The 27,743-nt window shown below is 40.5% G+C and overlaps 1 protein-coding gene across 1 annotated transcript in view; it reads left to right on the top strand.

The window, feature by feature from the left end:
- LOC139732952 (E3 ubiquitin-protein ligase HECTD1-like) overlaps window positions 1-27,743 on the top strand; it is an 81,029-nt gene that overhangs the window by 26,591 nt on the left and 26,695 nt on the right. Inside the window, 11 exon segments of the mRNA XM_071643789.1 lie at window positions 4,860-5,138; window positions 11,478-11,536; window positions 15,360-15,577; window positions 18,937-19,010; window positions 19,477-19,575; window positions 20,306-20,429; window positions 20,925-21,105; window positions 24,581-24,716; window positions 25,605-25,781; window positions 26,486-26,717; window positions 27,308-27,483. Of these exon segments, the coding sequence (XP_071499890.1) occupies window positions 4,860-5,138; window positions 11,478-11,536; window positions 15,360-15,577; window positions 18,937-19,010; window positions 19,477-19,575; window positions 20,306-20,429; window positions 20,925-21,105; window positions 24,581-24,716; window positions 25,605-25,781; window positions 26,486-26,717; window positions 27,308-27,483 (1,755 nt within the window).

A 27,743-nucleotide genomic window follows, 5' to 3' on the forward strand; every position in this document is an offset into this window, starting at 1 on the left:
GCTTGAAAGACAGATGGTAGAAGACAGCTGAGCTTGTGGCGTGCAACTGTGAATCATCAGTTTATCATATGGATGCAAAGTCCACCTCTCTTGTATGAATGTAAGAAAAATGAATTGGTACTGTAATACCGATACTCATATATTGTGCAAGCATGACCTTCATGCTATTAAGAAGATCACTGTATTACACACGTATTGCCAGAGTGTTTACTCTAGATAAAGTCACATGTCCGGAAACATGAGCCAGTACGCTTTTGTTTGTGACATGCCTGTATTGGCTGTTGTGAGTGAACTCGCGGGCAAATGAGTCTCACACAATACACAGATAAAAACAGTGAACATACAGGAAATTTACTTTACTGGAGCAACATTTGGTAAATAACAATTTATAGCGTGTTTTTTTTTTTCTTATGTGTGTGTATGCATGAGCAAATACTGTACTAGAGTGACACAGAGTTAAAAGTTAGAGTGTTACTGCATTTTATTAAAACTGGTTTTGAGGGGGAGCATGCTGCAATTTGATGTAATATCAGAAAAATATCCCCATAGTAGTATGACCTCTGAGAGCATTTTTCATTAACACTATCGCTTCATGGTGAAAGGAAAGGTCAGCCAGTGAGTAACCTAATCTACTCATTGCTTATAATGGTCTGTCTTGTCCGAAGGCTGGCGTCCATGTGTGTGTATGTGTGTGTGTTGAATGCTTGTGGGGTGTTCAGATATAATGAGGTGTTTATGTGTCTCGGTACAGGACAGAATGAGGTACTCGTTACGCACATTTTATGTGGAGAGATATGAGTCACGGACCAGAGGTCTATTACCATGATTACACTGTAGTGCCTGCAATGTAAACACATGTCTTATCCATCAGTATTGCCCCAGTGTGAGAGAAGGCTGGCGTGCCTGTAATCAGGCCATGCATAATGTGGCCAGGCTATACTCTGCGCCACTCGGGCAGCATGCTGAGCACCCCCCTTGTAGCCCAGCTGTATCTTGTGAAGGGTTGAAATCAACTTTAGAATGCATGCGTGTATACAGTACATACAAATACCTCTGGCATTCGTGCACAGTTTGTGTACCAGGACATGACAAGCCAGTGGGCAAAGAGTCACGTGTGTGTACACACAAACAGACCAAAAAAAAAAAAAAAAATTCCCTACACAGTGTTTGGACATGTACAGCTGTAGCATCACAGACATCTCATTTGTGTACGTGCAGGCATGCAGCGAGCTTGTGTGTAGGAGCTTATGTAGGAGATTATATTTCAGCTTACATTTCATTGAGTGATATTCTAGTTGCAGACACTGTATTTTTATAAATGTGTGAATTAAGAAGGTCCACGATCTTCCTTTGAAAGAGGTTTTGAAAGCTGATACTGTCCAGTAACATGGGCCATAGCCCTCGAGAGATATTTGACACGATGAATGGCATGTCAGTGACCTCTCGCAAAGACTCTGAAGTAGATTTTTTGCGCATTGATGTGGTATGAATTAGATTCTATAGTTTTGTGCTGTTAGTGTAACGGGAATCATATCACTGGGAGACTGTATCATGAAAGTTGGCTCGATTCGGAAGTCCTGTAATGCTTCGAAAAATGCTCACACAACATGCTCTTGCGAGCAGTCGTATTCGGAGAAGAATACCAAGAGGTTACAGACTTATTTTGGCCAACCTCCTAGTTGACACATACACATGCGTAGGATTCCTTTAGTAATTCACTTAGATGCACACAATCATAACGTTGTAGCAGACCTGAGCTAGTGGTGGTTTTTGAATGTACTCAGGTGGGCAGCAAATGAAGATAGATTTAATTGAAGAACCATAATGTAATGTCTGCCAGTCAGTTTCCTTTAAATGAAGAAATTCATAACAGGAGTTGGACATTGTAGGCAGACAGAACGAGCTCCTACAAACATTGCATGTAGTAACAGAAATTTGGAATCTTGTGAATAAATGAGAACCGGATGTTCAAACTAAAAAACACTATTGACACTTGAAGCACCTTTAAGTGCGCATAACATGTCAAAATTATTTCTGCAGTATCAACCATAACAGATACTCACAATTGTATAAAGTTTATTAATCCTATTCCCAGTATAAGTCAGTATAATCTCTAAAGAAGAAAAAAAAAAAGAAATACTGACTAAGTGATGTCGTTATGAAATGACCGCAGTCAAGATGATTTGGTCTACAATGTATACTGGTCTATAACTTTTCTTTGATAGATTTCAAATAATCTCCACCCTGTGTTATGTTACTTCTTAGCATTATGGCCTATTGTGCAGAAACAACTTATTATTTCCTGTAGATGCTGATGTCCCCTGTTCATTGCTGAATTCAAAGAAACATGAGCCCAAAATCTTTGTGTACATGTTTGTCTGTCTGTATGGGTGTGTGTGTCTACTGTATTCATTCAGCTGCCTTTATAACACAAGCAAGTTTACTGAAGTAGTACCTTTTAATAAAGAGGAATTCACCAGTTACTGCCTTTCTTTACACAAAACTGGAGAGTGGCCAGAATCCTTGTCATGTCATACTATACTTCATAGCAATATAATGCGTGCCATCAATACATATTGACATTAAAGGGATGGTACAAGTATTGGTTGAGGTGTAGAAGTTACCACTTTATAAAATGTTAAAGAGCTTACAATTCTAACAGGAATTCAAAGTGTGATTGATGAAAATCGGTTTTGAAATGGCTGAGATATGTAAACACAAAGAAAAACAAAATGATCCTAATAGAAGTTGGGTCCCGCTTTTTATTAGGATCGTTTGTTTTGGATATCTCAGTCATTTCAAAACCAATTTTCATCAAATAAACTTTGAATTCTTCTTATAATTATATGCTCTTTCATATTTCATAAGAGGCTTCTCATTATCCTAAAAATCATCATCAAAAAACGTTGGAAACCTAAAGCCCCATCACAACCACAACTGTACCATCCCTTTAATGAAAGAAAAGCTGGTCTACGAAGGACACGAAATAAAACAGATTGTTTCCATTGCATTTGCATGGTACCTTATTTGAAACTGTGATTAATTTGTATACAAGTACAAAATTTAAGATACGAATTTATTGTCATGCACATTTAGAATATAATGGCATGAAATTTGCATTTTGGCAGTTTTGGTTACAACTAAAAAAAATATGTATATAAATCATAACAATTTCCACATAAAGATGTAATTGCACAAATTACTTACATAATTATACATATAATGCATGACACAAATGCATAAACAAAAGTATTACAAAATGGTTTCTAGAGGGAAAAAAAGCCTACAGACTGTACCTCCATCTATCAAAAATTGAACGAAATCTGCCCAATTTGTGAAGAATTTTGGCTTTTATGTCTGTGTCTCTGTTGGTGTAGCGTGGTGATGGGACCCATTTTTTTTTTCAAAAAAAAAGAAATAAGAGTTTTTACAGAAATGTTTGTATCACCTTGCTACAAATTTATAGTGCATGTGTGCATGCTGCCATCTCGTATCTGCTCGTTCACTTCATTGTATGTTGATGAAGCAGCCATGTCGATAGATGTAAAACATGTGCGGCTCAACATGAACGGGGCCTGGTCAGCTCCAGAAGGACTTAGCGTAAGTGTCCCAGTCGTCCATGCGTTTTTCATGCTCCGCTCCGCGTGAACGACAAACACACTCTGTCATCGCGTCGCTACCATCCGTTTTTTCCTCCCCCGGACGTTGTTGCCATGTGATTCAACTGTTTTGCCAAGTGATTTAGTCAAGCCTCCTCTTCGGCTGCCATCTTCGAGTGCTCTGTTCATCATCGACTCTCGATTCTCGGCGGCCTTGCTCGTTTTGTGAATTTAGAGACCCTGGGGGCTTTTCTTCTCTAACATGAGTTCATGATGTACATTGAACATGCAGTAGTTCTATCATAGTCTTTTGTCATCTAGAGCTCTGTAGACTAGTACTCATTATCTCGCCTGCCATGAATTAAGAAAGAAAAAAAATCATTGTCTGTCAGATCCGTATTCAATTCAATTAAATTCAGGTATAGTTTGTTTCCATCCAATAAAAGAGTTGAACAAATGTAAAGCATACATTTCACGAATCATATTCTTTTGATATCTAACAACTTATGAGAAATATTTTTGGTACAAAGTGAATCTTAAAGTATGTTACAAAGTACTGTGTATGCACAAATAAATTGAATAATAAGAGAAAGATTGCATACTTATCAAGGTTGACAGGAAAGTTAAAAGATGATGGAAAAGGGTGATCCACTGAAAGGCAGAGCTTGTAAAACTTGGATCACTCAGCTGCAATACAGTATACAAATGATGCACTGGACAGAGTGGATCAGTGAGAATTGGATGCACAAGTTTAGTTTTGGAACTGTTTAAACCCACAAGCGCAGTGAGTGGGTTTTAGACAGTTTCCAAAGTTGAACGAGAGCATCCAATTCTCAATGATCAACGAAACAGGCCTGTGCATCATTCATTTTATAAAGTGGGTCCGTAAATGCATGAAATTCAATGTTTTGCCCCATCACGCATCTGGCACACCTACAACACGACAAGGCTTGAGCCATGCGTTCAAATTTTACCGGATGCATGGCTCAGTATGGATCAGTAAAAATAAATGCATGATGATTGACCAATCAGACTGCTGAGATTCTAAAGCCCATTTTATAATAAGTATAATAAGTTGGTTTGCCGTAGTGCAAACTGCAGAATATCATTGAGGGAAAATTTGATATTTGCATAGTCTAATGGCCTTGAAGCAGTACAGTGTTGGTTTGTGGGTTAAATGAATCAGGTATTCTCGAGGACCAATAGTGACATCATGATGACGTGGAATTCTTGATACACTGATATCATTTTGTATTACAGGTGGCAGATGGTGCTCTGAGGTGCTTTGCATCACTGGCGGATCGCTTCACTCGCCGCGGGGTGGACCCCGCCCCTCTCGCCAGGCATGGGCTGACCAACGAGCTCCTGGAGAGGCTGGCCAACTGCGGACAGCCCGCCTCGTTCACTGTGACAACCACCCAGTCCACCACCCCTAGGGGTGCAGCAGGTGCCACGCCCGACTCCAAGAGTAACCCCAACATCTCCACAGTCATCAGCCTGCTCTCCACCCTGTGTAGGGGCTCGCCCAGTGTCACCCACGTGAGTCACAAAATTCCTTGTGATATATCTGCAAACCATGTTTTTACCCAACTCCTGAGGTCCATTTTATGCTTCACTTCACTTTACTTTAATCCAATGATGATGTAGGACTGATTCCTTCTTATTGATCTGCAATGAAGAGAGAGAAGTTTATTTCCACTTTTTCAAACGGGAAAGAGAGTTCTGCAGCTGTATGTATACGTACATTGTATATTCAAGTTGCAATTAAATTGCAGTTACTACAGCAACCTCTTTTATGCTCTCAGCTGATTTATATTTAGGTGACATTGTATCTTGAGTGTCTTTATCAGATGGACTCCTACTTAATCACATTTCGTTCAGTTCCTGTCTCTCCAACCAAGATTATAACAGATACTTGGAAGAAACTATAAATTCCACCTCATAATCAGAGACGTGAGCCATGCCTCACGTTCAACTGGTGATGTGCTGTTCCAGAGACTTTTTTTTAGTAAAGACACAGTTGTTCTGAATAAGGGGAATTTCCATTTGATGAACAAAACCTGCAAATCCAAAATCAGAAATAGTTCCAGAACCATTAATTATTAGCATCATGAATGGCATAATGGTTGAATGTTGGCAAGTTTTCAAACATGGAGTCTTCTGGGTAAATGAAATTAACTATCATGATCAAGCGACCCTGTCATTGCATGCTAATTTTTTTACGTGCACAGGGGGCCAAATTGACTGGGATTTTCCATAACATGTCTGAGGTTATATATTTGAAATTTGAGGAAAAGAAGCCGAATTTCAGGTTTTTGACTGCTCAGAATTGGAGAGAGACCAATTTCAGTTTTATGCGAGGATGAGGAAGAGCAGATAGTATATTCATGTAAGAATTATATTCCTCTATTGCAACTGATTGACAAATTGCCCTACATCGACGTAAATAAGCGTCGAATAGACCAGTTCGTTGTTCCACTTTGCGCATGAGCAGAAAAAGTCATTTGTACCAACAGGCATTTTGGTTTGTTAATTCACTGAGATAAGCATCTGTGATGTGATAATTATTCATGTATCGTTGTATTGATATAGATAGTACTCGCCAGCACATCCACCTGACAGCAAGCCTGGTATTGGGCAATTCCAAAAGAAAATGTTGTTAATGCATTCAATACAAAACAATGAAATGGATGCTTCCTGAAATGTCAATTGGCCATTCTGGTCACCAGGGGGCGTTTCATCAACGAGTTCGTCGGAGGTTTTCACCGACAAATTTGCTATCAGCCAATCAGACGCAAGGATTTACACTGACAACTGTTAAAAGCTAATGAAATCCTTGCGTCTGATTGGCTGATAGCAAATTTGTCGGTGAAAACTCCGACGAACTCGTTGATGAAATGCCCCCCAGGGTCTAAACGCAAGTTCATTCTTTGTTTGATTATGAATTCCATAGATTGTTACGTCGGGCAAGCTTAAGCCTATGCTTTGAAAACGAGTGAAGTGCCTAACCAACTGAGAAAAAAGAAAGGTCATTTGTACCTATGTGTACATGAGCTAATTCTCGCTATCGCCAATGACGTAAAAAGTACCCGGATGTGGCTTTTTCATCAAGATGTAGTGCACTCGGTAGCAAGGGCACTTCCGGCGCGGAGCATAATTTGCACAACGCTAGCGTGCGCGTACGTGTACCTTACCTATAGCGCAGCGCCGACCACGGATACTAGTACAGTAGGCCCCTGTACCGCCCGAGCCAGCGAGTGGCCAGGCCTGTCATACTCGTACACTGTAGTCCCCTCCGGCGGCCGGCCTTGCATTAGCATGCACCACTGCACGCAGCGCATTTAAGCTAACACATAACGGTACAGCGTACTGCTTGATCATGCGATCGATGTGCACATCACAGATCAGTCATCTCTGCATACGCTGAAAATATGCTGGAAAATATTCACCCACCTGGATATAGGCCTACAGTATATCGTCATGGAATGCCCATCTTTTTTTTATTTGTTCTCTGTCGAAATGTCGCGAACACAATCGGGAACGAACAGTGATCTCGAACTTATCCTGTCTCCGAAGCAACTTCTTCCAAGTACTGTAAGTACGTACAATGTACGTAGGCACTAGGCCTACTTACTTATACCTATAATGCTACTACCACTACTAGTAAGTCGCGCGTGCACGTACTGCGCTGTGGAGTCACCCACAAACTTCACCCACGCGGCCACGTCACGTCTCGCATGCCAGGAAGGGTCCTATTTCTGCAGATTTTTTTCATTTATTGCCGTGCGAACAACACATGGCAGCTTCGCAGCAACAACCAATAGTCGTATTAACAGCAATTTCTTAAGAATGGAGAAATTTCAAATCATATTAAAGCTGTAATTCAAGTCGAGAAAACCGGAAGTACACGTAGAATACAGTCGGTTGTGTGTGTAAATAGCATTAGTCACGTATCACGCGCGTACGAACGGAAGTGACTTTGCTACCGGACTATCCCATAATGCACTGTAAATGACGCTTGAATCAACATCCGGGTACTTTTTACGTCATTGGCGATAGCGAGAATTGCGAACTGGCTTATTGATCAGTGTTTTTTAGTAGTAGCCATGATAAAAAATCATGGGCGTACGTACTCGAGCAGGATTCGATCTCAAAATCTCCTGATCTCCAGACAGGCGTCATCTCCACTAGACCACCGAGCGTCCGCCTGACAGCATGTGTTGGTTCTAATCCTTACAGCATGCAGTGGGTACTGCGTAAATATTCAAGTTCATGAAATTCTTCCGTCGAGATATTTTCATTGCAACTGATTGACAAGTTGCCCTACATCGACATGAATAAGCACTGAATTGATCAGTGTTTTTTAGTAGTAGCCATGATTTTATGAACTTGAGTAATTATATTCCTCTAATTGATCAGGATTTCTTCTCCAAATTGAGGTTCTGTCAAAATTACAAGGTTCTTGTGTGTGTATGTGTGTGTGTGTTTTTTTTTATCCTCTGCCATGTTGGTCTAAAATTATGTTCTCATGGTCATGGGTAAAGATTCAACAAAGACCAAGAGAGTGTTCTCAGTTTTGGGGTAGCAGTGAGCCGAGGATGCGTGCTCACCTGATAAGAACAAATGATAAGATGGCACACCTGTAACTGTGTTAATGAGCATCCCCTGAAAGTAAGGAGAGAGAAAGAAAAAAGAATTGAGTTTGTTCGCTCCATGATGGCCACACCACCTTCTGAGAGTGGTGATGACGACACTCATGGTCGTATCGTGTCCGCAAGGGTTGATGACTGTGTCACGAGCGAGCGTCCAGTCGTTGGCGTCATTGAATACTGAAACCTAAAATGCATAGAGCCATGCCACCCTCTGTCAGGTGGTGGCCGTGTCCCAAGTTTGATGTCATGTTTTCACCGTCATTTAATAGACCATGGAAATTGGATAACCCCCCTCCTCCCCAACCCCCACCCCCCTTGGAGGCTGCTAGCGCAAGAGGTTGCCGAGAGAAGAACAAGTTGTTGGTACACTTCAGCCGAGGTGTGGCATTACGTACTCCGCTTAAAAGAAATATTAAAATTTATGATGTCAGCCTATGCTGCCAAGCGCATTAAGAGTATTTTTGGGTACTAGGAAGTGTGCCAAAAGCCAGAAGGGGGTTTGTGGCATTCAAAGCGTGGCGCGGTAGCTACAAGTTTGAGCCAGCTGTGGCCCTGTGTGTTTGTGTGCGTGTGTTTGCATGTGTGTGTGTGCGTGTGTGTGTGTGTGTGTGTGTGTGTGTGTGTGTGTGTGTGTGTTCGTGTGTGTGTGATTGTATATGGGTGGCTGTACTGTGCTACTGTTATTTTTAGCCAGTGAAGACTTAGGCTGGGGAGTGAAGTGATATCATGAGATGCCATGTCATAGGCATTGTGGGACAAATTAAAGGAAAATGTACCCGGAGAGATGAAGACAGATAGAATCATGTAGATTGATTGATAGATAGAGAGAGAAAGAGAAAAAGAGAGACATAGCTACATCACAGAGGAGGATATGAAACCAGGAGTAACCTGCTTGATGAAGACTTGAGTGAAATCTGTCAGGAAAATTTACTCTCCTTCACATATCTGTGATGGACTCTGCAAGATAGCTCGTGGAGACCCTGCGGCAAAACATTCTCACTCAGATCTCCATAATATCTTGCTGCTTGCTCTAGACTCCACACTTTTTAATGTTAAACATCAATCATTTGTGTATCTGCTTAATGATGCTTTTTTTTTTCATTGTTTGCTCAAGATATTTCCCCAATTGTATTTTATTGTGAAGCATGGCATGATGAGCGGCAATTGAATCCTGCATGAAGGGTTCAAAAATATAAATATTTCAGGCTGCCTATGTACACAACTGACATATTATTATTGAACAGAATGGATATCTTTGTCATAAAATGGGTCAATTTGAATGTACATCCACAGGACCCGTGTGTGATGATGAGCGTTTCAATGGCATGGTGAATGTAAATAAAAAGAAAAGTCACCCCTTTTTTGTTGTGGTCAGTTTCAGAAAACTTTTTCTTTGATGCTGCTATTGTGTCGGGTCTATGTTCAAATTAACTCTGCCCCTTAAGTGTAGTCATTTTAAGGTGTCACTATTGACTCATGAATGTGCAGACAGTGTGGGATTTTGAAGATAATGTCAGTAGTAACCCTGCTATTCCTAGAAAGGATGAACTAATTGTATTTGCCCATTGATTTTTGGAAAGAAAAAAAAAACAGCTTGAGCTACAATGTAGGTGCATACTCTTCTTTAGTCAAGATGCTTCTGTCGATTACACATTTTGTAATGTGCTACTAAATAGTGGCTTTCTAATTCTATGCAAAACATGAAACTGAACCCCACCCCCCACCCCCACCCCCCCCCCCACACACACACACACTAACAAATGTTCATATTTGAATGACAAATATCTCGAGACCTTTACCTTTCTACCAGATTGAAGGTCTCTGTAGATTTTTGGAACAAATAGCTTGGGGATGGGGGAAATCATGCTGAAATTCTCACATTACAGAATGATTGATAAACAATTGATAGAAAAATTGTGATAGTGAGTGGGAATTAAGGGACTAGAACCAGATATACTTGCTGAAGATCTGTGAGTTACTGATGTGGAGATGGCTCTATAGGGCACCATATCTTAAAATGAGTGTGCAATAAAAAAAGAGGGGGAGGAGGAAAGCACACACATAATCACTGGAATACACAAAAGGGTAACTTTCAGCTATAATACAAATGTATAGTTTCATCTTGCTGCTTGATGCCTCTGATTTTAAAGTAGTAGTCCCTACCAAAACAAAGAATTGGTTTAAATTAAAGCAATTAAAACTGATTGATGATTGAGATCAGTGTGTGTTTAATTGCTGTTGATTAAATGATTAAAATGTGCATCCACTGGAGTATCTGTGAGTCATGAAATGTGTTAGTATCATCTGCAAATCAAAAGAGATGTTTGAGTCACGTGACTTAGAGGTCAGTCGCCAAGTTATCTCCATTAATTCCATGAAATTTTACTGATGTCTTTTGATTTAAGTGCCTTTATCGAGACATGCTTTAATTGATTTGTACGGTATTATGGATAGATATGTCATGAACATGCAAGATATAATGTTCTGATATAAGTGTGTATATTCTGTGTGATACAGAAAGCATAATTTGGTTAATTTCCAGCAAACCCAAGATTTTTTTTTTCTCCTGGTGTACAATGGTTGTGAAAAAGATTGTGCCAAACGTGCTGTATAGTCACATGACAATGACCAATGTATTGTGGTGCCTACATGTATTTAAGACAATGCCCAACGAGATTTGTTTACTTTCCGAAGGTTGTGACTTTCGCAGTATATGTTTAGTCTAGTTGACTCATGAAATTCATGAAAATGAAAGTCCTGCAAAATACTGTAAAACCAGAAACATTCGCGGCGTGAAACTTTCGCGAATTGGAGCCGACGGCCATTTTTGCAGCATGAAACCTGTGCAAAATACCGCTGGCATTCAATGCATTGTATAGACAAGAACTCTTGTGTGTATTTTACCTTCACAAATCTTTGTGTCTCGCGAAATATGGGAAAGTTTCATTCACACAAAAAATTTCTGGTTTTACAGTATAATTGGCGTATCCAGTATTTCTCTCTACAATCTTTTCTGTGTCTTCCCTGTGTCTCCTTTTCTCCCTTCGTTCTGTTTCCCTCGTCTCTCCCTCTCTCACACTCTGTCTTAAAATCTCTCTCTCTCTCTCTGTGATATGAGTGCACTGTGAGATTATAAGACTAAGCTGTTTGTGTCTTGTGGCTGTTTTATAATAAGATGTTCTTATTCTTTTTCACCCCCCCCCCTTCTCTCTTCCCTCCATAACAGGATCTGCTGAGATCTGCTTTGCCCGCTTCGATAGAGAAGGCGCTAATGGGAGATGAACGGTAGGTTTTGCCAGACTTTTCAGATTCCAAATGCCAAACCAGGGTAGTATCTAGAAGTAAAATGGTTTTACAGTTATTGAGTGGAGTATTGAGATCAGTTGGACAGTTGGAATAATCATGCATCGAAGGAAAAGTATTGACTCTCCACATGATATAATACAGGGCATAGGGCAGATTAATATTACACAGTTGAAAAGAAACAGATGAATCTGCTACATATGTATTTTTGAAATGACAATGTGGGAAAAGGGACTGGTAGCAGAAGTGACATATAATTTGATAGAAAAAAGTGGTAATGAAGGTAGTGATAGTTAAGATAATATACTGAAGACTTACATATTTGCTCTTAGGACAGATTTATGCCTTTTGTGTTATGCAGAGTAGACTGTGAATCATTGAAATTTTAGTAACTTTTGATTTTGAAAGTGGGTACAATTTTATTCATTATGATGGCTATATTATATTCCTTTGTTGCCCTAGCTACAAATTTGAGCAGATCTGTGTGCCTTGTGCATGTATTGCACAAGGATAAATTCACATGAGAATGAGAGATTACCTGTCAAACTATACATTTTCTGGAGGATTAAGAATTATTCTCATGTTAGATTTCACTATTGTTTGAAACTATTCATGTTATTTGTTTTTATCTGATCTGTGATACCTGAATTGTGATGCCTGTGAAAAACTAATTTTGGCATAAATCAAAGCTTTTGAGAATGTGAATATGTGTGAGCGTGCGGGGATGGGGGGGGGGGGGGGGGGGGGGGGGGGGGGTGTTGGACCTTGGAATTTCAAAATTGTGTCAGCAGGATGTGTGAATAGCTCTCACATGCCTTCCTATGCTGTTTCATTATAAAGTATAAACATATGAATATGTGGTAATATGTGACCTCGAAAAAGCAGGTTGTATACACCAGTGTCTGTGCATTGGTAGTTGGATATCCTGAACGGATAAATAGCTCGCTGGCTTGTTATTTGTTTGGTTGGTGGTAACATTTTTTTGTCACTGTACTGTCCGGTCAAGTTTTGCAGTGGTTGCTCTATATGTATATATCAAACTCACCAAACATTCAAATTTTGAGGGTTACTGTGAAGTTGGGAGAGAGAGCTGAAAAGTGTTATGACACAATGCATTATGAAAACAAGCAGAGAAATCTACAATCAGAATCTGCGATGCCTTTGACATAAAAGATATTTCATAATGTTTGAGTCCTGATTTAAATGTAATCGTTTTTACAACTAACTGTTGACTACAACAAGTCAATGATTTTGTTCAAGTAAACAGACCAATCCTCCCCTCCCCCCCCCCAAAAAAAAAAAGAAAAAGAAATAAAAACAACAGCAGAGAAATTACAACAGATGATCCCTCATTTACAAGTGTTTTCATATGCACAGAATTCCTGGTCATGAGGAATCTCTCTAAATTTATCACATCAGAGTATTTTTGGCTTTGCCTGTGCTAAAATCAATACAGTTCTTAAAAGGAATTCTATTCTAGGGTCATTTCAGTTTTAAGATTACGATAATGATGATTGACTATTAGTATTTCCTTTCTACAGGCTATGTGGGTATTTAAGCTGTGCTCCATGAAATGTCAAAGTATGTGAGATATTACAAATTGCCAGCATGCCTAGGCTTCATGGGTCCATTTATGTAGAGTTGACCTTCTAGAAACCTAGTCTCAATGTAGCAAGGAAGGGAGGAATGTTTGCATGTGAACATCATGTGATGAGACCAGATATCATTAGGTTATGAATCCAATGTCGATGTACTGTAAAAACCAGAAATTTTCATGTACATGAAACACTAGCGAATTACACAAGGAGCTAAGATTCTTGAAAGTAAAATGCGTGCAAAAGTTTTCACGTACAGTACTGTAGAATTAGACATTTTCCTGTGCATTCTAACTTTGTGAATTTTGCCAGGGCCTAGATTCCCGAAAGTTTGTGTCTACACTATAGCCATTGAATGCCAATAGTCATAGGCGCCGGAAGTGGGGGGGCAGGGGGGGCGGCCGCCCCCCCAATCCAAAAAGTGGGGGGGCAAAACGCATTTTTGCCCCCCCAAAAAGCCCCCCCCCCAAAAAAAAAAAAAGAAGAAAGAATAATAATAATAAAAATAAATGAATAAATAAAGAAAATAAAATAAATATGTATGTATATGAATAAAAGGGAAAAATATGGCTACAAACGGCAGCTTTTGGACTGTAAAATGTCAAAATTTTCAAGCTCGCTCGCTTCGTTCGCTCGCATCCAGCATTTGAGCCCGGTGCGCCTCCCCCTTAATTTCTAAAGCGAAAAACATAGCTACGACGGCAATTGTTGGACTCTAGAATGAGTCATCGAAGCATCGAATCGTTATGCCATTCTCCTAATGTTGCTGCCAGTAATTGCCAGTAGTTGCGCCCGATGCCCCCACCCCTTAATTTCCAAAGGGAAAGATAAATATAGCTACAAACGGGAGTTTGGGGACTGTAAAATGTCAAAATTTTCAAGCTCGCTCGCTTCGCTCGCTCGCATTGAATCATTATGCCATTCTCCTAAAGTTGCTGCCAGTAATTGCCAGCAGTTGCGCCCGATGCCCCCCCCCTTAATTTCCAAAGCGAAAGGTATAGTTACAAACGGGAGTTTTTGGACTGTAACATGTCAAAATTTTCAAGGTCGCTCGCTTCGCTCGCTCGCATTGAATCGTTATGCCATTCTCCTAATGTTGCTGCCAATTATTGCCAGCAGTTGCGCCCGATGCGCCCCCATTTATTTCCAAAGCGAAATATGTAGCTACAATTAAAACTCCAGTTTCGGAACTGTACAATATCAAAATTTTCAAGCTCGCTCGCTTCGCTCGCTCGCATTTTATTGTTATGCCATTCACCTTATGTTGCTGACAGTATATAATTTGTCGATCGTTTCACACCGTCATTCCATAATCCATGTTTGGAAAACTTACAATGTTCCTCAATGACTGCGCTGTTGAATGTATCACATTCCGTAATGTATTGTAGTCCAATTATTGCTCACGCACACACGCACAAGCATACAGACCGTCAAAATTACTTTATGGTTCCCCCCATGTTTCGACCCACCGTACGCGACTTTACATATATATATATATATATATATATATATATATATACATATATATATATATACATATATATACATATATATATATATATATACATATATATATATATATATATATATATATACATATATATATATACATATATATACATATATATATATATATATATATATATACATATATATATATATATATATATATATATATATATATATATATATATATATAATAGATGTGTGTGTATGTGTGTGTGTGTGTGTGTGTATGTGTATTGTGTAACATATGCATGGTCTAATCTTGAGCCCCCTCCAATGTTTGCCCCCCCAATCCAAAACTGCTTCCGGCGCGCCTGCCAATAGTAATTTGTGAAAAGTTCATGTCATGAAAAAGGCTGTCGGCTCCATTTTGCAAAAATTTCATGCCACGAATATTTCTGTTTTACAGTATGCATTGAATGCTAGTTGCCAATTAGTGAAAGTTTTATGAAGGCCGTTAGCTCAAATTTGCTAAAGTTTTGTACTGCTAATTTTAGCAGGGCCCTGTTTTATCAAAAGATATAATCGATTATAAATGTCCTTACCACACAGGCTGCCATAAGACTTATGATAGAAAGCAACTATATAATCAATTATAACTCTTCATAAAACAGGGCTCTGGTCTTACAATAAGTTCAGGTACCTGGAATGATATGGAGGTTGTGGAAGGTGTCTTTTAAGTATTTGACTTATTGGTATGGCAGGTGTGTCCTAGATACAATGCGCCTGGTCGATCTCCTCCTCGTCCTCCTGTTCGAGGGCAGGAAGGCCCTGCCAAAGTCCAGCATTGCCCCCCGGCTGCGGAGCAGCACCACGGGCCTGCGCCGGCTGGACAGCGCTGGGGAGCGCACCCACCGCCACCTGATCGACTGCATCCGCAGCAAGGACACAGATGCCCTGATCGACGCCATCGACACTGGTGGTGAGCTTGATAGATCTGCATGTACAAAGAAACAATGAAAGGGGAAATAGAAATGTTATAATTCCTCTACCAACCTGTATAAAGTAGTACTTTGCCTTTGTGTTTGTAGACATTAAAGCCCAATGGTGGTTTGTATGTAGTCCAGGCCTCGAATTAACCGACGGCCACCGACGGCCATGGCCGTCGGTGCCCCTCTCGTTGGCCGCAATGCCTTTTGTTTTTTGATCAAAGTTACGGCCAAAAAAAATGTGCCCTTTTTCTTGGGGCCGTGGTGCCCTTTTAGAATGAAAGTTATTATTTATGACGTATGATATGCCCTTTCTCAAAGTCTCTTTAATAAGCTTGAACAACTTTCCTGATCTCAAATATCATACCTTCAGTTCACTCGCGTCCCGATATATCTGATTCAAACTCAAAGTATCTTTCCGAGATACGAGACGACGTGTACGTACATGTACGCCCGACCGGCTTTTACCGTCCCGACTGCCTCCGCAGCGCAGCGGCCGCGAGTATGTACTAGCTAGGCAGCGCATATTCAGATAGCTATAGAGTAGTGAAGAGTGAACTCCAAGTTCACCAAGAAAAAAGAAAAATCCCACGATGCCAAGGTGTGCCAGACTGGGGAATGGGAAGGGGTCGAGAGAGAGAGAGACCAATCAACAGAAGAAACCGCGCGTACTGGCGCATTCTTGGAGGTCATGAACTGTCTGTCACAGACTAATCATAGCAATCTACACGCGCACGCAAATTCCTTTGCCTTGTGGTTTTGCCAGCCAGCTGTCGGAATGTGCTTTGAAGTTTCATGGCAGCCTGGCTGGCCTGAAAGGGTGTCGAGTTTCAATCAATACGGTACTGTTGTTTTATTCCTGTTTAAAAAAAATGTTGTTTCACCTGATAGAAACGCGGAGATCGGGAATGTGTTACAGCTGTAGGGAAGAGGTTTTTGTTGTGTGTTGCACTTTGTGTGTGTGTGTGTGTGTGTGTGTGTGTGTGTTTGTTTGTTTTTCTCGGTTTGTTTTTCTTCTTTCTTTTTTCATAAACACCAAACATGCCCTTTCCAATGTGGCCTTGGTGCCCCTCTGACTGACTTAAGTGCCCTGGCCTCTTGGAAAAAGTGCCCTTTTCTAAATGGCCGTGCCCCTCCAAAATCCTATTTCGAGGCCTGGTAGTCTATATGTTACAATATGTGGTGACATTGAACATGTGAAGGCATGCAATTTGTGGTTCCAACTAGTAAAACATCTAATAATCAAATTGTTTAGAGGGCAAGTTACTGTAATTTGTCACTTACAAACAGCAAGTTTGATTTAAAACCACCTTTGTGCAATGAGACTCTCTGTATTACACTCGGACTTTGTCTCATCTTCATAGTTGAGAAGGAATTAGCAGAGGAAAATTATTTGAAAATGTAATAATTATCTTGTATGTGTGCTGATAGCATTTAAATTTTCTGAACATGTAAAAACTCATATCAATGGAGGGAAATAATCCTAAGATTTTTTCATGGTTTTTAAATTTGGGTGCAAAATATGTAAATATATCACTTTGTGGCTGCTAAATTCTTTTTTTTTTTTATATGTATGCCAAAGTCAATTTAGATTCATTTGAAATTTGTTCTCTGTGCTTGGTAATGAGCATTTCTGCATTCAAACTTGTCATTATGATGACTATCAAAATGTGTTGAAATTCAAAGCTACAAAAGATCATCTACCCTAGAAGGTATCTCCATGTGTTTGGATATATGTGGGACTATTACGCTATCATTTTGTTAATGAAAATTGGGTCACATTTGTTCTAATGAGACTTTGTTTCAAAGCCATTCTGCAAATTTGACTTTGAATGTCTATGATATGCTTCCTTCATTCATATGATCTTGAGGGAAGAAGTACTCAATTTTAGAACGTAATTTTATCTTCTTGTTTTCCCCCAAAGTATTTGTGGACTGTAAGCCTTGATGTACGATCACACATGATAACTTTTAGGTTGAGGTTTTAACCAAAATAATGAGTGCACTTCCCCCAAATAAACTCATCTTTAATACTGTCATCGCAGACATGTGTGTCACATAACATACTATTTTGGGAACCATGACTCGTGCCATTGTTTTGACTAGGTATGAGCAAGGAGGACAAATATATTTATGGATTGCTTATATTTCAGGCATGTTATACCCTCATTTATATATTTGTTTGTTTGTTGTCCCCGCCGAACGAGTTCGAGCAGGGGACTATGAAACGGGCTCCGTACGTGTGTGTGTCCGTGTGTCCGTCCGTGTGTCCGTCCGTCCGTGTGTCCGTGTGTCCGTGTGTCCGTGTGTGCGTCCGTGTGTGATCAAAATCTTCAATTTGCTACTTCTCTGTCATTTATGAGCCAATTTTGATTCTGTTTGCTTTATATGATAGCACTACATGGGAGCTTTGAAACTTCTACACAGAATTTCAGTCGTGACCTTTGACCTTGACCTTTGACCTATATTGTACATTTTGCTACAAAATGCTACTCCTTCGCCATTTCTAACCCGATTTCGATTCCGTTTGCTTTATGTGATGGCACTAGGTGAGGGCTTCAAAATTTCTACACAGAATTTTGACCTTTGACTTCTTTGATCTTTGACCTTGATTTTTTGACCTATATTGTACATTTTGCTACAAAATGCTACTCCTTCGCCATTTCTAACCCGATTTCGATTCCGTTTGCTTTATGTGATGGCACTAGGTGAGGGCTTCAAAACTTCTACACAGAATTTTGACCTTTGACTTTTTGACCTTTGACCTTGATTTTTGACCTATATTGTACATTTTGCTACGAAATGCTACTCCTTCGCCATTTTTAACCCGATTTCGATTCCATTTGCTTTATATGATGGCACTAGTTGAGGGCTTCAAAACTTCTACACAGAATTTTGACCTTTGACTTCTTTGACCTTTGACCTTGATTTTTGACCTATATTGTGCATTTTGCTACAGAATGCTACTCCTGCGCCATTTCTAACCCGATTTCGATTCCGTTTGCTTTATGTGATAGCACTAGGTGAGGGCTTCAAAACTTCTACACAGAATTTTGACCTTTGTCTTCTTTGACCTTTGACCTTGATTTTTGACCTATATTGTACATTGGCTACAAAATGCTACTCCTTCGCCATTTCTAACCCAATTTCGATTCCATTTGCTTTATGTGATGGCACTAGGTGAGGGCTTCAAAACTTCTACACAGAATTTTGACCTTTGACTTCTTTGACCTTTGACCTTGATTTTTTACCTATATTGCACATTTTGTTACAAAATGCTACTTCCGGCGGGGACATATGTTACGCACCGCGTAATTTCTACTTTTCCTTGTTTGTTTGTTTTTTCTCCCAGTGGAAGTGAACTACATGGATGATGTTGGTCAGACTTTGCTAAACTGGGCCTCTGCTTTTGGAACCCAAGAAATGGTGAGAGAAAGCAACACTTTTCTTGTTTATTTTGAGACATAAAACGTAGTAGCGGCAAGCTGGAATAATTCAAAAGTTGTCACTTCCAGACCAAATATTCATCATGGAAAATGCTTATTTCTAGCTTTATTGAATAAATGTTTATCATGAGAAACAATGGACATGTGGTAAGGACAATGAAATTTGAGCTCTGCTGTTAGCCAGACAACAAACACACACACACACACACACACACACACACACACACACACACACACACACACACACACACTCAAACTAAGCAATAAAGCTGGTATAGGGGAAATCCCTTCGTGCTTTTACTTCATTGTGCCAATGTATTGTCGATGTTTGACCTTGCCTGTTTTGAGAGTGCTGTCCATTTTCACGGTAGAAAAACTCAAGGAGGCGTCCTCTATTCTATTTTCTCTCACCAACCTCTCCCCCACCCCCTCAACCTTTCTCCCAGGTGGAATTTCTGTGTGAGAGAGGCGCTGACGTCAACAGGGGCCAACGTTCGTCCTCGCTCCACTACGCGGCGTGCTTCGGGAGACCGCAGGTTGCCAAGGTACTTGAGGCATTGTGTGGGAGAGAGCAAGGGGGAGCATATAAACCCACAGTGAGGCTGAAGAGAGCCACTCTTTGGTTTCCTCTCTGTCAGCCGTCTATGGTTGTGGCTATCAGTGGGTCGAATACTCGCTCCTCAGACTCTGCGTTTTATGAGGCTCTTTTTGATTTTGCATGTTTTGTAGTCTATTATTGGTGCCTGTATAAGGCATTTTTCTTGTTTCCATTTCCTTATATTTGAAATTATTAGTCTAGGTTGCTGTTATCAAGTTCAAGCTTTCCTGCCTGAGTCTGGTGTTATGATGATATACTTGGAAATTAAATAAAATTTAAACAAAATAGAATTTGGGCATCAAAATTAACGTAAAAGAAAGCTGCAATGGAGTCATAGTGATGTCTCAGCAATTAGTCACTGTTTATGGATTATGAGAGGAAAGATGATAGTTGATAATGCTTAGTGAGTTTCAAAGACCATCATGTTTATGAATGCCTTTTGATTATCATTTTGCATTAGACCTCATGAAATCATCTCAACTTTAATATCCTTGTCTATCAATGTCTATGTTCATGCTGTCCCTAAAGTTGTCACTGACAATCTGCACGAAACTAGCTCCATATCAAGTATCAGATATCATCCCATCAGTCATGTAATGTAGTAGTGAAGTTTGCCATCCTTTACTGGCATGTCAGAGAGAAAAGATTTGTGACACGAGTGTGCTATCACCACACAGACACTGCTGAGGCACGGCGCCAACCCAGACCTCCGCGACGAAGACGGAAAGACCCCACTGGACAAAGCCCGGGAGAGGAATGACGAGGGTCACAGGGAGGTCATGCAGATTCTGCAGTCTCCAGGTAAGCTGGTGCAAAGGTGGATGTTGCTGGCACGCTGGCAGGCGTCGCCGTTGTTACCATACACATTTCGGCACACCATTCACATTGAGCAGGAATAGTCATCATCATTGTTTCGGCATACAGGAGTGGTGTGCGTGACATATGAGTAGCTAGTTTCGATTCACTTTTACTTTAGGTCATGTTTATTCAGTTTCTCTATACTCTGTGGGTGGTGAACACTTTCAACTCTATATGCAAATATCAAAGATTATAAACAAAATTGCATTTGGTAACCACTTTAGAATATCAAGGAGACTATATGGAATATATACAAGGAAACTGTTTGCAATTGTGTAGGTAAGTAATTAGAATTAGAAAGATGAAGATTAAAGCAAATAGATAAGCATTCGTAGACATGCCTAGAATAGTAAAGAAAAAGTCATTTCAGACGTGACAAGTTCCGCAGCAAGACACTAATGCAAGTTACCCCTCCATCTCCATCTCCCCCCTCTCCAGGAGAGTGGATGGTGCCGGTTTCCTCGGCGACGGAGTCCACCATCACCAGCACGGAGGACATCAAGCCTGAGGACGGGGACAAGGAGCCGAGGGGGGACCCTGAGATGGCGCCCGTCTACCTCCGGAAAATGCTGCCTACCTTTGCTCAGGTCTACAACAACACCATGATGCCTTCAGTCAGGTAGGATGGAGTGGGGGCAGTGGCCTAGGAAGATGGGGGTAGGGATGGGGGTAGGGCAGGTGGGGTGGGGGGGGGGTAGAGGAAGTTAAGTGTGAAAGTGAAATTTCACATCTTGTTGGAGTTGACTTTATTGAATGAAGCAAAATCAGACACACAGCCTGGTAGAGGTCCCATCAAAACCAGGCAGTAGTTTAAAAAGTTATGGAAGTTACGATACTTGTGTCATTTTCTTTGTCTGATTTTCCTCTATTCAGTGAAGCTAACATAAACATGGTTTTTGAAATGAGCTCTGAATATCATTGAAACCAGGAGAATATAAAGTTCAATGGCAGTACTTCAGTAGAGAGTGAAATGGAAGGTAAACCAAACTACCATCCATAATACAATTCAAGCACTGGTGCAAAATTGCAGCAATCTGCCAAATGCTATTTAGACTAGATTAGAAGTGAAAGTTTGTCATGAAAGTGACCTTCATAACCAAGTGATCAAGTAACCAAGTGGCTATAATCATATGATGAGTGTGTGTTGTATTGAAGGTGTATATTGTCATAACTGTAGTGATGAAAATGATGATGAGAGTGGTGATTGTTGTCAGTATCGTTGTCATCACTGGGGTTAAGTAATGATGTTACTGTTCATTTCATCATCCTAGTCGTAGACAAAACTGGAAATGCCATTTTTCTGCTTTGATTCTGTTCCCTTTCTTTGTGTTTATTTTGTACAAGACATCTCATTTAAACAAAATGACACAACAGTGGTATTCAAAAAGCAAAGAACAAAACAATGCATGAGAAAATACATTTTGTACTGTACATCCAAAGTGTACTGAATCAATGCATTTGGCTGGAAATCAAAACAATCACTATTACTCGATTCATAATACGCTACTTGTCGTAAACATGATGACCGCCCTTGTAAGCAAATAAAAGGGTGCATTTCTGGAAGTGAAACTGAGATTCTTTGAAGCAGGATATGATGACAATGTTCTTGTCAATGATTCATACGGCAACAGAGAAGGTTGGTGCTGTGTGAACGGGTCCTCTTCTGATTGTTTACTTTTGTACTCTGAGACTGTGACCCCGGTGTGCACAGTTCACACTATTGTTCAGTTCATTGTCCTTGTCGCGTAATTGTTGCTGCCTGTGTTGTCGTTGTCTTTTTCCTCCCCCGCCCATTTGGCCTTGATTCACACAACTGTGGCAAAGAGACAAATGGAAACCACTTGGGGTTTTTTGTAATACAGGCAAATAGACATAACCACAAACCACAGATTGGTCAGTTTGTGTTGGAATTTCCAGGGAAACGGGCTAAAATACTGAGATACGGGCTCCTGTTCACTGTCCGGCCCCTCAAAATATGAGAGCATTTGACCATGTTATGCAGCATAGAGAGATAAGAGCCTCAAAACAGTTGATCATAGACTGTTATAGCATCCTACCACAGTCGCAAATGTGATACCCAGTGAACTGTATCGGTTACAAACTGTCTAATTTGAAGCAGTTGAGTCTCTTAAAAGAACCCAGCAAATCAAACACACACACATAATGACATGTATGCATGTTCTTGCACAATGTAACATATTTATAATCATTAAATTGGCATGACATTGCCTCATAGACTTTTCTTCTGCCCCATCCTCTGCCTCTTTTCCGGCTCTGAAAAAAGACTATGATTATGATAAAAATGCATTGCATAACAGTAATGAAATAGCACGGTACATGGGTTTAGGAAGGATGAGCAGAAATCTGAATTGTTTTCTGTTGTCATCTGTAACCACTTGTAACCTCATAAAGACATAATTGGCCTCCGGGACAAAAATAACTCACGCAGGACATGCAGTCTAGTTGTAGGGAAAGCATGTGTGTGTTTATACTCTTTGAAGAAAAAAAATGTTTTTTGAAAACCAGAGCACCAGCATTGCAATATAAAGTGACTACCAGTAGTAGAGCACCGATGCCATAGACATATTACTCCAGTAGTACTTTTTTTATGCCTCCGCAACGAAGTGGCCGGAGGCATTATGTTTTCGGGTCGTCCGTCCGTCCGTCCGTCCCGTTTTGTTTTTGTCGATATCTCAAGAACCGTGTGGTGGTTTTACATCAAACTTGGTATGAGGGTATATCCTTGGGGTATAATACTTTGTGTGGATTTTAGGGTCACAGGGTCAAAGGTCAAAGGTCACAGGTTATTTTGTGAAATTTTTTTTTGAAATTTCATGTTTTTCTCCATATCTCGCAAATGGTTCAAGGTATCTTCATGGAACTTAGTATATATGCTTGTACCAATGGGCAGTGATTATCTAGGGAAGTTGGGGGTCATGGGTCAAAGGTCAGGGGGTCAAAGGTCAAGGTCAACTCCTCAAAATATCACTACTTTCCTTAAAATGCAATATGCCTGAAGGTTTTTTTTTTTTTTTTTACTTGATGTATGGCATGTATTACCCAATATATATTTTTTGGGAAGTTTCTTGCCAAAAGGTAAAAGGTCGAAAGATAAAAGGTCAAAAGGTAAAGGGTCAAAAGGTAAAAGGTCAAGTGAAAGTGCTAAATTGCACTTTTTCCTCCATATCTCGAAAGTAACTCAAGGTATCATCATGAAACTTACATATTTATGCATGTTCAACCTAACAGTGATTCTCTTTGGAACTGTGAGGTCAAAGGTCAAAGGCCAGGTTTAGATAATGCTATTTTCCCATTTGATACTGAAATTATACTTTTTCTCAATACCTTGAAAATTACTCAATGCATGAACTTATAAAAGGGTCAAAAGTCAAGTAAAAATCATCAGTTCCCCAAATACCTGCACTCTGACATTTTAATCATTCATCCAATTGAACCTAGTTCTAGGAAAGTGAACATTCAGCACATTTGTGTCAAACCTGTCATTTTAATATTTTGCCAATTGTGTGAAACTGTCATCACACATTGTCAAGACATTGTACTATAGACCTATTAGGAGAACCATGCATTATGGCAGAGGCATATCAGTAGCCGTAGCGATATATCTAGTTTTTTTCTGAGAGATTTGATCTCACAATTAAAAACTCACCAAAATGTCTGATCAACTGCCATTTGTGAAGATACCTGTATGCAAAAATATCAGCATGTTCAGTGTATCATGTGACAATTTAATATATGTAAGAAACAGAAGACATCACATGATGCTTTGAGACACAATCAAGGAAGTGAACTGATTCTATGTGTGAACAGATACTGCAGCAAGTCTAAAAAGAGATCGTCTTCCACAGAATAGTGTTTTGATTTATTAGTGTTCAAGCAACTTTGTAAAGTATGTAGATTTTGATGTATCATGAAATCATTCCTTCCTTGTGTGGTGATTCTGGAAGACATCTCTCAAACTATGCAAGACCTGTAAGCAACTGGTTCTGTTGCCCCCTTTTGCCCTCTCTTCTCCTCATCAAATGACACCAAACATCTTCTCCTCTCTGTCAACCCTGTCGCCTTATTTTTTCCAGGAAAGCCACACTGGCCCTGATCCGTAAGATGATCCACTATGCACCGTCCAGACTGCTGTGTGAGATATGCGCCGGCGACCTGCTGGGGTTCACCCCCGTCCTGGTGGAGGTTCTGGCAGCGGTCCTCGATCACGAGGTGAGCGTGCCGAGCGGCGCTTTGCCGACGTCGATGGGTCGGTGTCGCTGAAAGTGATACCTATTGAGGGTGATGACAGGAAGATGAGATTGTGCTCTGTTGGTAATGAGCGTGAGGCGATGGAAGAGTGTGAGGCGATGGAAGATGAAAGCAGTGCTTTGCCAGTGTTGAGGATGTCACTGAAATTGATACCTATTGAGAGTAATGACAAGAGGATAACATCTTGCAGTGTGGGTAATGGGTGCGAAGCGACAGAAGAGCTTCAATGCCAAGACTTCTGTGTAGAGTCAATGCCTTGTTTAGTGAAAAGTTCTGGTTTGTGATCCATTTAAATGAGTTGTGCCTATGCTTAAAGTAAGGTTGTCTCTGATTAAATTGATAATCACATTAATCAAATTAATTAAATTAATAATCACTGATGTTGATATTACAGGTGAATGCTGTACCATTGAAAGGGAATGTGATGGTGATAGAAATTCTGATGTAGGTGTATATTGAATACAGCAGAGTGAGATATGTTTGGTATTCAGACTGTCAGTCTCAAAATACATTTGTTTTATCATGAAAATATACAGTACACTCAAGCAGAGGAAGTACATTTTAGCTGTGAAATGTGATTCTTGATAAGTTGATGCATTCCAGCCAGAAAGCTCTTGGGTTCATTGAGATTCATTGATTGCATTGCTCAAGTGAAGAACAATGAGTGAGATGTGGTACATGGTGCTCAAATGAAGTGTTGGTGATTTTGTAGTGTTGTTGGTGACATGATTACACATGTCTGCATTGTGTACTAGTATGTAATGACAGACAACCGTTTCAGTACAATTCTGTCATCGGAGCAGGAGCATGAACTCATCGTTGATGTCTACTTTATCTTTCTCTGCTTAGGATGACGATGAAGGTCACCTGACCGCTCTCCAGATCATCCAGGACCTCATGAACAAGGGCCAGGACCTGTTCCTGGACCACTTTGCCAGGCTGGGGGTCTTCAGCAAGGTATCCTCCCTAGTGGGTCCCATGGAGGAGGAGCGGGAGGAGGAGGGAGCCACCGCCCAGCAGAAGAGGGTGAGGCATTGCTGGGTTGTCACAGACTTAACCCTTTCGGTGCTAGGAACTTTGGACAGTGTGTAGAGCACTGTGTGGTTTTCTGTGCCGATCAGCACTCAAAGGTCACAAAGTGTTAAGGGTTTTTTTTTTTTTTAAGTCTCCTATCCCCTTAAACACGAAGAAACAAAAAAAAAAAAAGTTGTTTCTCCTAATGAACTGATGATTGAGTTTCATGTCAAGGGCAGAAAGAGAACCTGGGATGATGTAGCATGAGCCGGTAGATGTGTTTTTAGGGGTCCTTGGGTGTATGTGTGTGTGGATGGGGAGATGTATTGTGTGTCTGTCTGTCATTAATGGAAATTAGGAGAGTAGAGTAAGGATGAATTATGTTACCAGTGTACTGTATGTTTAAAGTATGAGATTTCATTGTTTAGATTTTGTACGATTATGTATGTATTATTTTCATTGTTGAGATTATGTATATTGTCTGCTGGAAATAAATGTCCTTGAACTGATCTGAACTACAAGTAGATAAGGAGATAAACTGGTAACATTTTCATTCAGTGATATTTTTGTCGTAAATGCTGCGTTTCAATGATTTTACTGATTACAGTTTTTGTGTACATACGTTCAAGATTGATGTTATGTTGTCAACTTATCTCAAATGAAGAATATCTGAAAAACGGAAATTATGTATATTTGTGTGTGTGTTTGTGCACCAGGAACCGGACGATCAGCAGAGGATGGACGACTCAAAGGAGGTGGTGGCTGGTAGGCCCTACAACTGGAAGGACTGGTGCTTGGCCCGGGGCAGGGACTGCCTCTACATCTGGAGCGATGCCGCCGCCCTGGAGCTCTCCAACGGCAGCAACGGCTGGTTCCGCTTCATCCTGGACGGAAAGCTGGCCACCATGTACTCCAGCGGGAGCCCCGAAGGAGGATCCGACAGCTCAGGTATTGGTCTAGAGGTGCTGACTGCACATCAGCCGTGTAAAATTATGTCTTTGAAATACTTGTGATCAGCATTCATTCACGTTTTCTTTGCAAATGCATGAGAATTTTTTTTTTTAGCATTGTAGCAGTGAAATGGAAGTAAATGTAGTACAGACGACTTCCTTCATAACAAAGTCTTTGGGACCAGCAGTTGTCATTAGTTATATCGGAATCTTGTTGTAGCCGAACAGTAAAGTATATAAGGATATATTGATAATCTGGGGACCTGAATTTTTACTTCATTGTAATGAGAATTTTGTTATAACCATGTGCATTATAATGGGAGTGCACTGTACAGTGTCTATCGGTTATCATGTTTGAAATATGAGACCAATAATATGATAAATGAACTTGTCTGATTGTCAGCAAATCATTATGTCTCTTTTCTGTTGCATCTCCCCCCCCCCCCCCCCCATTCATCCAAAGTGATTTACTCTCTCTCCTACAGCAGCTAATACTTTTTAGTTACCTCCATTTAAATGTCCAGTTACTGGTCTGTTCCACCCTTTGATATGGAATCTTTCTCTTCTTCCTTTATTCTCACCCTCCAGAGAGTCGCAGCGAGTTTCTGGAGAAGCTGCAGCGGGCCCGCAGCCAGGTCCTACCGGCCATCCAGACCCAGCCCATACTGTCGACCCCCGGCCCCACCAAGCTGGCCGTGGGCAACTGGACCATCCAGTGCAAGAGGGAAGGGGAGCTGGTCATCCACAACTCAGACGGTCAGCAGGTCAGTCCTCTCGGATTTACTTTTAATTAGTGGCATGAGGGAGACAGGACTGATTGGGCTGCAGTTTGTCTTTCTTAAATGTGTGAAAGTTGCAGAGGGAATGCCTTACACTCTTAGTAGCTTTTTTAAATGCATCTCTCAAAATGCATTAATTCTTTTTTCTTCCCCCCCCCCCCCCAACCACCACCAAAAAAGAGAAAAACATATGACAAATATTTGTGATCAGTTTTGACACTAGGTGCTGGATAGCGTATTTCATG

This window comes from Diadema antillarum, unplaced genomic scaffold, assembly GCF_040938485.1.
Source record: "Diadema antillarum isolate AM-2024a unplaced genomic scaffold, OU_Dant_1.0 seq00000456_RagTag, whole genome shotgun sequence".
Classification (NCBI taxonomy): Eukaryota; Metazoa; Echinodermata; class Echinoidea; order Diadematoida; family Diadematidae; genus Diadema; species Diadema antillarum.